This window comes from Caretta caretta, chromosome 3 (assembly GCF_965140235.1).
Source record: "Caretta caretta isolate rCarCar2 chromosome 3, rCarCar1.hap1, whole genome shotgun sequence".
Taxonomy (NCBI): Eukaryota; Metazoa; Chordata; order Testudines; family Cheloniidae; genus Caretta; species Caretta caretta.
In genome coordinates this window covers 186,019,579-186,035,492 of record NC_134208.1, presented here as the reverse complement: position 1 = coordinate 186,035,492, position 15,914 = coordinate 186,019,579, and the positions used below count along the sequence as shown (strand labels likewise).

General features: G+C 44.0%; 1 protein-coding gene across 9 annotated transcripts in view; it reads right to left on the bottom strand.

Moving 5' to 3' along the window:
• EML6 (EMAP like 6) overlaps nt 1–15,914 on the bottom strand; it is a 298,929-nt gene that overhangs the window by 239,195 nt on the left and 43,820 nt on the right. For all 9 annotated transcript variants that reach the window (XR_012667789.1, XM_048842340.2, XM_048842341.2 and 6 more), the window contains 2 exons: nt 14,584–14,769; nt 10,314–10,449 (listed from right to left, as the gene is read on the bottom strand). Coding sequence is in view for 8 of the 9 variants with exons in the window: in XM_048842340.2 (XP_048698297.1) it covers nt 10,314–10,449; nt 14,584–14,769 (322 nt within the window). In the remaining variant the exon portion in view is untranslated. The remainder of the gene's footprint in view (nt 1–10,313; nt 10,450–14,583; nt 14,770–15,914) is intronic.

Sequence of the window (15,914 nt, the reverse complement as noted above, 5' to 3'; positions counted from 1 at the left end):
GCGGATCGCTCTTTGGTGTGCACTTTGTGCAGGCCACACAGTTTTTAAAACCCGGGGACCGCGGCATACCACAGTTCCTAGGAGCTGGGATGGGGGGAACCCCCAACAATCTCTATACTAAGAACACTAAACTAAGCTAAGGTAACTATATACAACAAGAGAAAAACAAACTTACTAAGCAACAGCTAAGGGAAGTTCCAGCCACCGTCACTGGCAGTAAGAAGGAACTGAGGGGGTGGCGGGTCGGCAGGGCTCTATATTGGGTGCTATGAAGGAGTGACTCCAGGGGGCACCCAGGCTGACCCAACGGATGCTGCTAGGGGAAAAATCTTCTGGCCAACATGCACATGCGTGAGCACACACCTGATTGCAATGGACATGCACTCGAAGAAGAATCCATGTTAGAATTGGGGTCAACTCTGGTAAGCTTATTAGTATGCGTGTAGGTTATTTTATAGTTTTCAATATGCTTCCTCTGTAATGCTTTTTATCTTAAGAATAAAGTAGGTTTGCATAGGAAGTGCTGTTTGGTAACATATCTGTAACAATTACACCTGTTAACAGTCTCTGAAGAGAAAGCAAGCAAGTATCCTGAGGCAACCTGTCTGTGATGGGAAACACACAGTGACACCAGGGAACTGTGTGACCTGAAAATGCCATGGTCAGAATGGAGATAGACTTGTGTCTCCACCCAAGAGAGGCAACAGCTGAAGAGCTGGAAGCCTGAGATTGGGTTCCTTGGCTGGACCACTGGCGGGAAATACAGGTGTAATTGCCCTGAACTGTGACAGTGGCATTTCTACCATGGAAAAGTTTTGGTATACTGCAGGAAGAGGATGGCTGGTCAGTGCAAGAAAATTTACAAATTCCTGATATCACTCTAGTACTAAAACAATTGTAAGTCCAGCAGTGGGCCGCCTCTGCAAACTGCTTAGGAAAGAAACAAAGGGAGGTGGGAGGTGGTGTGGGGGAGAAATTGGGACTACTCACATACTTAATGTTTAGCACATGCTTAAATGAACCAGGGCCACATAGAAGATACCTGAAGTCATCATGGAATTTCCAGAGTTCTGAAGAATCCCAAGACCTTGACAGGGATGTAGACTACTTTTATGGGGCTGCTCAACCACTTAAAGTTAAGCATGTGTTTTACTGGATCAGAGTCTACGTGCACTATCAACAAAGTGATAGTGATCAAAGTGAACAAAGTGATCTGATGAAGAAAAGCCAAGGAATGTGTGGGCCCCTTACTGAATGAGGGAGGCAAACTAGTGACAGAGGATGTGGAAAAAGCTAATGTACTCAATGCTTTTTTTGCCTCTGTTTTCACTAACAAGGTCAGCTCCCAGACTGCTACTCTGGGCATCACAAAATGGGGAAGAGATGGCCAGCCCTCTGTGGAGATAGAGGTGGTTAGGGACTTTTTAGAAAAGCTGGACGTGCACAAGTCCATGGGGCCGGACGAGTTGCATCCGAGAGTGCTGAAGGAACTGGCGGCTGTGATTGCAGAGCCATTGGCCATTATCTTTGAAAACTCGTGGCGAACCGGGGAAGTCCCGGATGACTGGAAAAAGGCTAATGTAGTGCCAATCTTTAAAAAAGGGAAGAAGGAGGATCCTGGGAACTACAGGCCAGTCAGCCTCACTTCAGTCCCTGGAAAAATCATGGAGCAGGTCCTCAAAGAATCAATCCTGAAGCACTTACATGAGAGGAAAGTGATCAGGAACAGCCAGCATGGATTCACCAAGGGAAGGTCATGCCTGACTAATCTAATCGCCTTCTATGATGAGATTACTGGTTCTGTGGATGAAGGGAAAGCAGTGGATGTATTGTTTCTTGACTTTAGCAAAGCTTTTGACACGGTCTCCCACAGTATTCTTCTCAGCAAGTTAAGGAAGTATGGGCTGGATGAATGCACTACAAGGTGGGTAGAAAGCTGGCTAGATTGTCGGGCTCAACGGGTAGTGATCAATGGCTCCATGTCTAGTTGGCAGCCGGTATCAAGTGGAGTGCCCCAAGGGTCGGTCCTGGGGCCGGTTTTGTTCAATATCTTCATAAATGATCTGGAGGATGGTGTGGATTGCACTCTCAGCAAATTTGCGGATGATACTAAACTGGGAGGAGTGGTAGATACGCTGGAGGGGAGGGATAGGATACAGAAGGACCTAGACAAATTGGAGGATTGGGCCAAAAGAAATCTGATGAGGTTCAATAAGGATAAGTGCAGGGTCCTGCACTTAGGACGGAAGAACCCAATGCACAGCTACAGACTAGGGACCGAATGTCTAGGCAGCAGTTCTGCGGAAAAGGACCTAGGGGTGACAGTGGACGAGAAGCTGGATATGAGTCAGCAGTGTGCCCTTGTTGCCAAGAAGGCCAATGGCATTTTGGGATGTATAAGTAGGGGCATAGCGAGCAGATCGAGGGACGTGATCGTTCCCCTCTATTCGACATTGGTGAGGCCTCATCTGGAGTACTGTGTCCAGTTTTGGGCCCCACACTTCAAGAAGGATGTGGATAAATTGGAGAGAGTCCAGCGAAGGGCAACAAAAATGATTAGGGGTCTGGAACATATGAGTTATGAGGAGAGGCTGAGGGAGCTGGGATTGTTTAGCCTGCAGAAGAGAAGAATGAGGGGGGATTTGATAGCTGTTTTCAACTACCTGAAAGGGGGTTCCAAAGAGGATGGCTCTAGACTGTTCTCAATGGTATCAGATGACAGAACGAGGAGTAATGGTCTCAAGTTACAGTGGGGGAGGTTTAGATTGGATATTAGGAAAAACTTTTTCACTAAGAGGGTAGTGAAACACTGGAATGCGTTGCCTAGGGAGGTGGTGGAATCTCCTTCCTTGGAGGTTTTTAAGGTCAGGCTTGACAGGGCCCTGGCTGGGATGATTTAACTGGGAGTTGGTCCTGCTTTGAGCAGGGGGTTGGACTGGATGACCTTCTGGGGTCCCTTCCAACCCTTATATTCTATGATTCTATGATTCTATGAAGTGAGCTGTAGCTCACGAAAGCTCATGCTCAAATAAATTGGTTAGTCTCTAAGGTGCCACAAGTACTCCTTTTCTTTTTGCGAATACAGACTAACACGGCTGTTCCTCTGAAACCAGACAAGAATCCTGATCTCTAAAGTGCTCTCTGGCAGAGCTCCAGTGATTAGAGTTCTCGAAGAACAAGATATGGAAAGGTTAATTAAATTAAATCTGTAGCTAGCAAACAGAATGGATCAGCAGTGGGTCACAATACAGGAACCAAAGAAAGGGCTAGAGATGGAAGAAGGGACAAAGGAGGCAGGTGAGAGAAGCATCACATTGAAAGGATACAGTGGAGAGAGAAAACAGAAAAGAGGGCATGAGAAGACAGACAACAAAGGGTAGGGACAGAGAGAGGTAAGACCACAGGTTGCTTGGATTTTATGATCTGTAACCGTTTTCATGCCCTAAATTAATATTTTAAGAGTCTGTCTATTGTTAGAAAGCAGTTTTCACAGATACATTTCTTCTTACTTAATCTAAATGATTATGCACGTGGACAGAACCCCTTTAAATTTTTCAACACAAAGCACTTTCTTCCTATAGGATAGCTGTAGCATAATTCAGTATTTACTGGCTTGCTTAAGTAAGATTTCTAATCTTTGTCACTGCCATCTCAGTGCAGAGTGACAAAATTTCTTCTGGTTTTGGAAAAACAGATTTAAAACATGAGTGGTTCAAATGCTATTTTATCTGAACCCCAAAAGCTCAGGAGAGAAAGGGTTAGGTAAATGTTTCTAGTTTTAACTTATTGCTACTTAGAAGTCACTTAATTTGTTATTTACTAATAAAAAGAATTATGTTAACATTCACATTTACCTTTAAGTGGAAATTGAGCTCATTATTTGCTCTGAAAATGGAATTTTGTACTAATTAGTCTTGTCGTGTAAGGAGACAGTAAGAATTAGCATTGATAGTCTACATCCCTGTCATTTTGCTGTTGGTATATAATTTTCTTCTGAACTTAGTTGCTCTCCTGTAAGTGTTTTGTATCCTTTAACATTTAACAGATGGTAGAGGTAATGGCATCAAATAAATATAATTTAATAGCAACCCTAATGTGAGTTTTCTTCCTTTTAGCAAAGGAAGCAAAATAGCTTAACTTACTCCAAGATGAAAATGCATTCTGTAGACCACCTGCAGAAGGACAGTAAGATGGTCTTTGCAGATAGCACATTAGGAATAGATGACCTTTATAAATAAATCATGGCTTCTTAATTTTATTTATTATTTTGAAGCAATAATTTTCTGCAGAAAATTCTCTTAACTCAGCAAATTCAGAGACACAACAGACACCTGCCAGAAAGTTCACGAGCAGCAAGCAGAGTACAGGATAGAAATGTATTATTCCTATACTGGACTTTCCAAAATATGAAGGGTGCTTCACAGGGCCACTACAAGGGGAAACAAAGAGGCTGAATGTTTATGTGTGTGCACTGTAATAGCCAGCAATGGTTTCTATGTACAGGTCTACATATAGCTCATTCTTACTTTTATTAGAAACAGACTGCATGAGGGGCTGTTCCCAGCCAGAATATAGTAATGCTTCACCATAGTTTTAGCATTTGGTGGTTATTCTGTTTTTTTTTCTTCATGTCAGAGTTTGGCCTTCTTGAATTCTCAGGACCAGATCTGTCAAAGGGGTCAGGACTTACCCACTCCTCTTTTTTTTTTCCCTCCACAATTTTTTAGAAAGTGTTTCTGGGAATTGGGTGCTTCAGAAATGGATCATAAACTGATATAAATACAGTTTCTACAGATTATTTCTGTGGAAATGGACATTAGTCATTAAAATGCTGGCTGCCAAAAATGCATGAAACCAGAATTGTGTCAGCAAACAAACTTTGCTGTCAGGGTCCATTTGAGAGCTTTGAAGGCTAGAAAGTATGCAAACAGAACTCTAAGAACTAGATTGGAACTTTGAGAACATGCTAAGGGGACTTGCTTAACCATATAGCAGTGACTGGAGGCATTTTGCTTGTCAGAAGCGTGTCTAGATATACTTTTTACATATAGATATACATTTTACAAGTGTCAGGATGAATAACATACCTGGTTGAAGTAAAATAAAGAAATAACAAACAAACACACTGTCCAGTTGTTACAAGATAAAATTTCAGAAAATAGAAAGGGTATTGACATTGATGATAACTATATGGTTTCTAAGAAAAAAATTGTTATCCTTTTTACTGGCCTGCTGATAATTCCAATATTAATGTTAATATAGAAGGTGATTCTTAACGTGTAAATCAAGAGCCGGAGGAGTACGTGACAGTTGTTTGTCCAACAGGCACCCTTAATCAAAATGGAATTATATACCTTCCAGAAGACAAAATGGCCTCACTTTCAGAGATATTGTATTACTATAGTTACCATTGGCCTCAACAAAAACTATGGGTGCTCATCATCTATGCAAATCAGGTCATAAATCTATGGTTTAAAAATTAAAGGAGAGGAGTATGGCATATGGAGCTTTAATAATTGTGGCAACACTCTGTGGTTGCAGCACCTTTCAGGTGTGGAACTTTCTGAGATGTAGAGTTTAAAAGATTGTCAGCTGGTAACAGTTGCAGTTAGAGTTGGCTGAAGACAACCTAAGAATGAAGTTGGTCTGAACGCAGTTTGCAAAGATCATTTCACTGCACTGAATTATTTTGTTCTTTATTTTTTGTTCTGCTCCAATTAATTTATTGTAATCAAAGTTTTAAAGGTATAATTGGTTTCCAGAGCGATAAGATATTGGGTGGAGACATTTTGCCTCCATCAGGCAGAATATCTCCAATAAAATTGTGGGAAGCATATTTAGATGCAAGAAATACTATTGTCAAAATTTTCAAAAGCAGCCTCTAATTTGTAGTGGGCCTCAATTTTTGTGTGTGTACTCACCGTGCTGAGTATCCACAGCTCCATATCAGTCTAATAGGGTTTTCATGTGCTCAACCTCTGTGAATATCAGACTCCAGTGGTCTCAAATTGGGAACTCAAAATTAAAGTTCACTTTTTAAAATGTAGATCTGTACCTTTAAAAAAAATGTAGTGTGTTCCCTCCATCACCTCAAGATGAATGGAGTGCTTTGTACAGAAGTAGACAGATGGCCTCCTGACACAGGGCCAAAGATAGGGCCCCTCCCTGCTTGTAGATATAGAACATGACCACATTATTGTCTGTCAGGACTTGCAGCACCTGACCTGACAGCTAGGGAAGGAACATTTGGCAAGCTAAGAGTACTGCCCTGAGCTTCCTGACGTTTATGTTCAGGGACTTCTTCTTGGAACCAGAGGCCCCAAGTCCTGAGATTGTTGAGGTGGACTCCCCACCCAAGTTCTAACGCATTCAAGATTAAAGCTACTGATGCTTGAGGGGTAACAAAGGGCACCCCCATCATTACTGATCTTGGGTCTTTCCACCATTCCAGGGAGGTGAGGACTAGGGGAGAAACCACAGAATCCAAGTGTTGTCTGCTCAAGGAATATACTGATGCTAACCATATCTGGAGGGGTCTGAAGTGCAGTCTTGCATCTTGAACCATGTAAGTACATGCCATCATGTGCCCCAGTAGCTTGACATAAACCCAAGCTGCCATAATCGGGTAAACCATGACACTGGATATCAGGTCTGACATGGTCTGGAATCAGGGCTGTGGCAGGAAGGCCCTGTCTTGGGTCGCGTTGAGTGCTGCCCCAATAAATTCTATTCCCTGAGCCGGGCCAAGAGTTGATTTCCATTCGTTTATCAGCAGGCCCAGCACTTGGAAGGTGGCTTGGACTGTGCTAATGCTGTTCTGAACTTGAGCCTGTGACCGATCTTTGATCAGCCATCATCAAGGTATGGGTAGATGCCTCACCGTCTGAGGAAGGCTGCTACTACCACCATACACTTCATGATAACCCCGGGGGCCGCTGATAGGCTGAAGGGAAGAGCGGTGAATTGGTAGTGGTGCTGAGTCACGAAAAACCTGAGAAATCTTCTGTGACTACATAAGATAGAAATGTGAAAGTATCCATCCTTTAAGTCAAGGGCAGCATACCAGTCTCCGGGATCCAGGGAGGTATCTGTTGAGGCAATGCAGGTCCAGAATGGGCTGGAGGCCCCCTTTGACCTTTGAGATTAGGAAATATCAGGATTAAAACCCCTTTCCTCTCAAGTCTTGTGGAACCTCCTCCACAGCCCCCATTTGTAGGAGGTATTGCACCTCCTGGACAAGGAGTTGCTCGTGAGAAGGGTCCCTGAAGAGGCATGGGAATGGGGGTGTGGGAGAGAAGGGATAAAAACTGAAGGGTATAGCCAATTGTCATTGTACTTAGAACCCAATGGTCCAAGGTTATGTATGACTATGCTGGGCTGAAATGGGACAGACAGTCCAAAAATAAAAGGGGAGACGGATCTGAAGTGGTGACGGTATAGCGCCTTCTGGCATACCTTCAAAAGGCCTGCTTGAACTCCCCAGAGTACCTCTGAGACCTCTGCCAGTTATAACCTCTCCCTTTTCTTTTGTAGGGCTCTTGTCTTGGAGACACCGAGAAACAAGGAGGCTGCTGGGGCCTAAAGTGCTTCCTGGAAACTGATGGAGTATAAAGGCCTAGGGATCATAGGATGGCCCTTCAGTCCTTCAGGCTGTGAAGTCTCATGTCTGTCTGCTCTGAGAATAGAGAGGAGCCTTTGAAGGAGAGGTTCTGGATGGACTGTTGGACCTCATGAGGAAGCCATGAGGACTGGAGCCAAGAATGCCTCGTGGTGACAATAGAGGCCATTATTCCAGCTGCCAAGTCAGCTGCATCCAGAGCTGCCTGGAGAGAGGTCCTGGCCATATTCTTTCCCTCTTCCAAGAGGGCAGTGAACTCCTGCCTTGAATCTTGGGGCAGAGAGTCTTTAAATTTAGCCAGGGAGTCCCACAGATTATAATCTTATCACCCCAGCAAAGCTTGCTGGTTAGAGATATGTAGTTGAACGCTACCTGTCGAATAAACCTTTCTTTAAAAAGGTCCAGTTTCTTCACCTCTTTTTGTTTAGGGGTAGCGCTCAACTGGCCCTGCCTGTCCCTCTCATTTGCTACAGACACAATCAGGGACACTGGACGGGGGGTGCAAGTATAAGTGTACGAACCCACTCGCTGGCACATAATACTTCTTCTGTGACCTCTTTGAGGTGGCGAGCAAAGGAGGAGTTTGCCACAGGGCCTTGACCAGCCCCATCACAGCCTCATTGATGGGTAAGGCCACCTTGGATGGAGCTGCTGCAGTCATGGTATTACTAAGGGCTGTGTGATGTCTCTTTAAGATCCTCAATTTCCAGACCCAGATTTGCAGCTATCCACTTCAAAAGGTACCAGTGGGCCCTGAAATCATCCTATGGAAGAGGACACCTGGTCCCACGACAGCCTTATCTGAAGAGGATGAGTAGGAGGCTTGCACCAGAGGAGGGGATCCCTCTTTTTCCTCAGCCCCAATGACATCCACCAGAGCCATCTTCTGAACATTGGTACTTGGGTCAGTACTGGAGTCGGGGTCCAGTGATGACTGAGAAGGTGCGAAAGCCTGTCTCTCAGAAACCACTGAGTAGGAGCAACAGGAGGGAGGACCTAGTGCCAGGGGAAACCCCAAGGGGTTCCAGTAAGACCACTGCATTGGCCAGTGACCCGCTGGCCATGTGCTGGGGGGTGATCAGTACCAAACGCTGGTGGTGCATAGGTTGGGTACCGGTGGTGAGCCTTAGGTTGCACCTACAGTTCCCTTCAGACTCAGAACAGGAGCCCTCTCTTGGAGACCACAGTGGAACAGTTCCTGATTCCGCCACCGTGCAGTGCCGGGGGTCCAGAGACCAGCGGTGGACCAGAGATTATTTGGATGCTGAGATCAGGGTCAGCTAGCCTCTAGAGGGTGTCAGGGGCCCTGATCCTGGAAGGAGCCTGATGCCCCTTGTTCCTTTCTGCTTCTGGACATTGGAGTTGGAGGGTGTACCAATGGAGTCGGGGGAACCGGGAAAGCAAATGGGTCCCTCACAGCTTGGAAAGCCTCCGGTGTCAATGGAATACTCAGATCACTGGTGCCACAGTTGCTTCTGGGTGTTGGCAGAGGGTCCCACACTGGACTCAGTGCTCTAGCCAGAGTCGATGGTGCCATTATGGGCCTGGGAGTGGAAGAGTGGCCTAGCACAGGTCTCACTGTGCTGCCTTCCCACCCCTTGTCCTTCTTCTGCACCAGCAAGTGCCCTCTGTCAATGCACTGCTTTTTGTGCTTCTTCCTCGGCACTGGAGATGGTGAACAGTGCCGGGAAGAGCTTGATGCTGGAGGAGCACTTCGCACTCACGCCAAAGTGCTCAGCACCATATTGTAGTGGCTCTGCTCTGAGGCTGGTCTGAGGGCAGCTTCCCTGAGGATAGCCTTCAGCCTAATGTCTGTCTTTTTTAGTGCAGGATTTGAAGTCCCGACAGATCTGGCAATTGACCTTCACATGAGTTTCCCCCAAGCACTTCAAGCAGCTGGAGTGTGGGTCACTCACAAGCATAGGTTTGCCACAGGATGCACAAGGTTTGAAGCCTGGAGACTGAGGCATGCCTGGCCCATGGCGCAAAGGAGTCCCTCAACGACAGGAGCTAATTATGTACATTAATTCTAATTTCAAAAACGATATACACGAAACTATGATAACTAAGAATGAAGAGTTAGAGTCCAAAAAACACTGGGAAGAAAATCTTGCCGAAGCAAGAAGGGTCATTCCAGCAACAGTCAAGGACGGTAAGAAGGAATTGAGAGGGTGCATAGCCAGTAGCACCCCTTATACTGGCACATGAGTGCATGGCTCCAGCAGGCACTAGAGCTCGGCCAGTGGATACCCCTAAGGGAAAAATCTCCAGCGTGTGCTGGAGGGTGTGCACATACCTAATATGGAATGGACATGAACAAGCACTCGAAAAAAAATATTGAACATTAAGAGTCATAATGACTGGCTTCCCCTCTCTTGTGCTCAGAAAGCATGAGTAACCTCAGTCTTACACTTTTGTGATGAGTGTACCTTTGTAGATCATGTTCTGAACTTCCACAGTATGGAAAAAAGATGACAAAGCACCCTTCTATTTTTACTATGGAATATGAAAGCTGCTCAAAGATATTCAAAAACACTATTGTCAAACAAAATAATTCAGTTTAAAAATCTATATATAGTCTATCCAGTCTGGTAAAATTCAACAGTATGCACAGGCATTAACACTTTATATTGTATTAAAATGTAACATCCATTATCCAAATATATCAAAATCCACTCACAAATAATTGTATTACCTTTGTATCCTTGTTCAGTCTCCCTGAGATCAATTTTAGTTATTGGCTTGAAATCGGTGTCCCATAACCGAATACAACCATCTCTCCCACCAGTGGCAAAACCTTCCTCACAACCATACATACTAAAAATTCCAGCCTGTTAATCAATAGTATAATAGTTTTGAAAGTTGATAATAATTTAAACATAAAAACAAATCCAAGTGTGTTTCAGTATGCTCTTCTTAAAGCAGAAACTGTTAAGAACTGTTAGATAATACTGTTTAAAAGACAAGATGCTCTCCACTCAGAAAACAAACCAAACACACAGGTGACAGTTTATTTCAAGTGCTATCTTACCAATCCATTGATTGTGAATTATAATGGAACTTTTTGTATAAATGTCATACACATAGTGTACATATGTGACTGTAAATTAAATTTAATTAATGTTGTTACAAAGGAGTATTAATTAAATGATAGGACACTCACAATAAATTGTCACCCAGAATAAACAAAACAAGCAAACAATTGATACAAATATTCTTACAGGTGCAGAGATGGCTCAGACAACGTTTCATGAATTCAGTTCAGACATCATTTGGAATCTGATGTAAACTGAAAGAGTTTGCATTTCATTTTTTGTTGGCACAAAAAGTATCTACTGTAGTTTGAATTGCTTTTTCACTTTTAAAAAAGGCAAAATTTATGGATTGCCATGTTCTTCTACATTACAATAGTTTTACAGTACTTGTTAGAATGCTTACTAATGTATCACCCACCTTGTCTCTACTGTAATATCTTTTATTGGACCAACTTCTGTTGGTGAGAGAGACAAGCTTTCAAGCTTACATAGAGCTCTTCATGAGGTTTGAGAAACTTAAATCAGAGTGTCACAACTAAGTACAAGATGGAACAGGTTGTTTAGCATAAGTAGTTAACACATATTTCAAGGGATCATTCAAGATTAAGTGGCCGTTAGTAGGTTATAGATTGTTGTAATAAGCCATAAATCCAATCTCTCTATTCAGTCCATGATTTTTAATGTCTACCAAAGTTATTAATTTAAGCTTCCAGACTCAACTTTTGAAAGTGTTATGCAGGTTTCCTTTGAGGATGAGGACTGAGAGGTCAAATATAAAGCGATTGCTTTGTGAAAAGTGTTCACCCACAGGTGAAGTGATGTTTTTGTCTTTTATCATTTTTCTGTGTAAGTTCACCCACATAGTTGTTATTGGGGCATTTAGTGCACTAAATGAGGTACACAACATGTTATGAAAGGCATGTGTAGGGCCCATGGATCTTGAAAGGGGTGTTGTGGGATTTTTTTTATCATTGTAGTAGTGGAAGATATGTCTGCAAGTTTTGCATCTGTTGTTCTGGCAGGGTCTGACGCCACTTTGAGTTGGTATGTCCTGGTCTGTGGGGAGCTTGTGTGTGATGAGGAGGTTGGAGAGGTTGGGAGGTTATTTGAAGGCCAGAAGAATGGGTCTGTACCTATTGGGTTCCGGGAAGTGGGCGGGCAGGAGCCTGCCCACTGCTTAAGGACCCCCACCCCAGCCTAAGGGGAAGATCTACAGGACCTGGAAACCAAATTTTTCTGGGGGACAACTAATGAAATAACAGGGACAGGAGTGCAGTCAAAGGGTCAAAAGAAGGAAGCCTGACGGGGACACCGAGCAGAGAACCCCGGACAGCACCCACTGCTCCTCAAAGGCATCAAAAGAGCCAGTGGACGCCGCCCAGAGGAACTCTGCCCGGATACGTGAACAGATAGAGGATCGGAAACAGGCCCCACAGACACAGGAGTCTCCATTGGCCAACCTCCTCTCCCTAGTTTTATACATGGCCGTTTTAGCCAGGGCCAAGAGGAGGTTGACCATGAGGTCCCGTGACTTTGTGGGGCCATGGATAGGAGTGCATAGAGAAGGAGGTGAGGGGAAAAGTGCAGCCAGAAACGTAACAGGATATTTGTGAGGAGCCGGAATAGGGGCTGCAACCTGGCGCACTCCAAGTAAATGTGCACCAGAGTCTCCCTCACGCCGCAGAAGGGGCAGGTGTCTGGGATAGGGGTAAAACGCGCCAAATACACGCCCGTGCTCACGGCCCCATGAAGGAGCCGCCAGCTGATATCCCCGGTGGGCCTCGGGACCAGGGTGGAGTATTGGCTGGCCCACCAGGGCTCCTCACCTTCTAAAGGTGGCAGGAGGTCCCGCCACTTTGTATTGGCGCAGGACACGAGGGTGAGGAAGTAAAGAGTGTGGAGCACAAGCGTGTATAGGTGTTTCCTTGGTGCGGTCTGGAAACAAACCGGCTGCAAGTCGTACAGCCAGCTCATGGAGAAGGGGCAGGGGGACCGGTTGGTCCACAAGAGTGGGTCTATAATTGGGTGGTCACCCGCTCTTGCCCTGAAGGGCTGAAAAGCCAGCTAGGCTAGAAGCTGGGCTGAGTGGGGAAGTAGCTGCAGCTGGGCCACGCCCCAGTCAGGGCCCAGCTGGCCCTTATAAAGGCTGGGAGCCAGAAGTTCAGGCAGACTCTCTCTGGCTGGAGAGAGAGACAGGCCTGGCTGAGGGGGAATTCACCTGAGGGACCTAGAGTGAGGCAGGGCTGGGGAAAGGCCTCAGGAGCTGGGAAGCTCTAGGCCAGCAACTCCCCAGGCTGCAGGGTCTGGTCCCAGGCCCATAAGTATTGGGGTTGCAGAGGGGCAGCCTGAAGGTGGGTAAAGGCAGCCAGTCCAAACCCCTTGTTTCCTGTGATGATTGGCTTTTACACTGCAGTCCGCCCCAGGGTGCGGGGCTAGATGGTGACTGGCAGTAGCCATGACTGAGGCGGTATGGGGATAGTGGGTGAAAGTTCCCTGGGGCGGGGAGACCCAGGGAGTGGGAGCACTGCCAGGGGGGCAGCACCCAAGGCAAGGACACCAGATCCTGGGAGGGACCAGGGACGAGTGGTAAGGTGGATCACTGGCCTGCGGAGGGCGCTCTGGGCTGGAAATAGAGCTAATTCCCAGGATGACAAGCAGGAGGCGCCGCCAGCTGAGTCCAAACCCTTACAGGGTCCAGGAAAGATTTATTTCCGGGTGGGGTATGCATTGAAATGGGTTGTAGTTGTTTGATAATACCCCATATGGGTTCTAGTGATGGGTGGTAGGTGACAACTAGGGGTGTGTGGTCAGAGGGGGGGTTATTTCTCTATTGAAGCAGGTTCTCTTGGGGTATTTGGGTGGCTCATTCCATGATGGAACTCAATTTTTGAATATTACTGTGATTCTTCATACAATGTCAGCAAAGCTGTGTCTTTCTTAGGCTCATAACCACTGAGGCTCAGCAACAACTGTATATCGAGACTGTTGTTTCTACCAAGGTTCCAGAAATATAAATCCCCTGGGTAGCTCTTATAGCATAACACTAAGGAAACAATCCCTACCCACATGTTCAGAGAAAACACAGTGGAACACTGTATTCAATACTGTATTCAATACAGTTGTTTCTAGCAGTTTCAAATGTATTGAGGACAAGATGTTAAAAGAATGCTCTGCCTTTACCTTGAGAACAAAAGGAAACATGAACATATGTAATTTAATTAAGGCACTAAAGTTGAATGTTTAGGAATATGAAATAAACATTTACAGTAGTAAAATATGCCTCCGCTATTTTTTTAGCTCCAGTGTTCATCTACACTGAATATATTGAGATTTTTCTTTGATTCAAATTACATTTTTAGTATTTAATGAGAGTTTTTAAAATCATTTCCACGTTATGTGAGCAAGCCAAAGAGAAATTCCATTGTAAAGCAGATTTGCTCATGTTCTTATTGCCTTGGTTACTGAGAAAAACACATAAGATGCTTGTTATGCTTAAGATCTCATTTTTATGAAAATCCTTGGTATGGAATATTGGGAATCCTATTTTAAATAAGACTAGCATATTAAATAAGACTAACATATTAGAATCTATGTTTATACAATTGGTCTATTCAGAACTGAAGGCACCTTAAAAATCTATCAAGATGATACCTTACATTTAAGTCTGTTTGGTGAAATCAGTATCAAAACTACACACAAACAAACAACAGCAGCAGTTCTGTCAGTAGAACAAGATACTGTAGCTAATACTTAAATACCTACATAATCAGAGTATAAAGTGAACAATTCATAAAGTCTTAGTGAACACTATACATTCTGTTACGATTTGACACAGATTAGAATCTTTTGAAATATTACAGATCCATTACAGTTTTTCAATTCAGTGAACAAGGTTAATTTTCATAAGTTAGAATTAAAAATATAACTTACACTGTGAGCTCCTTGAATTGTGCGGACTAAGTTTAGCCCTTTCCAAACATAGATGTCTCCATTTAAAGCACCAGAGTACGTGATATCTTCTTTTGCACATGCTAAGCAAAGGATAGTTTGGAGATCTCCTGTTTTGCCAAATATTCCTCTTTTTGCTGTCAGTGCATTTCCACACAACGTCCAAAACTATGAAATGTAAATGATACATGAAGAGAAGTCTCTGCAGCATTTTTGGTTTTGACATCAGTTTGCAGATGTTTACAGACATCTCTACATATTGTTCAGTAACTGAGCTAGACACTTATATGGATCTTGCCTCTTAACTGACTGTTCCATCATGCTACAAATAACTTATAAAGAATGGAAAACTACCACAGTAGATCTTAAGATCACATACACAATGTGATAGGTAATTTTTTTGTGTGTATATGTATTAAACTGAAAAATAACTCATGCTGTTTTATTATTGTTACCCTCATTCTTCTAATAACCTCACCCTCACTTTGTCTGTCACCTTTTCATGCGTGATATATAATAGAATGGAATCTTCTTAAACAAGGGACTTGTCTTGTTTGTTTGCAGAGCTCCATACATAACTATGGGCTGTAGAAATAAAAAATAAGACCAAGTCCTGAGGTCTTCTCTTAGTACTTATTCATGTAAAATTCCCATCAAGTTTGCCTGAATGAGGATCAAGTAAGACTCTCAGAATTTAGCCCAACAGTAGTGTGTGCTGATAGGAAGTCATGAAAGACAAGATTATGAGCCATTTATAACCATTAGATTGTAATCTGAGACAAATTAAGAACATGCTTTGGGCATTTATAACAAAATTCAGATCTTGATATGAATTTCCTTAGAGTTGAAAGTGTTTCGATCAAGGATTTTGGTTTGGGGCCCATCTCCAATTTCCATATCTTTTTAACATAGGCCTAATTCCAGGTGTGGAAGGGGAACATTTTCCACACAGCTTTCAAACTTGGGGAACACTATACTGCTCCCCCCCACCTAATTTTTGGTTGGCTGTAGAGGGAGAAAGGGGAGGCAGCAAATTATACCTAGTTTAAGACTCATTAGAACTCATAACTGCTGCCCCACTAACAACAGTTTAGCAAAATAATTCAATAGGAGGTGGCATATCCAGTGCAGCCTCCACCCCAGCAGGGGATATTGATGTGAACACAGCAGCAAAATGAAGACAAACACATGCATGGAATAAAGCAGCAGGCTGCAACTTTTATTAAACTTTAACAAAAGGGATGGGCCCTACTTGTCCATCACCCATATTCTCCTATACCATATAACCCATAACGTAGTGTGGCTCTCCTCAG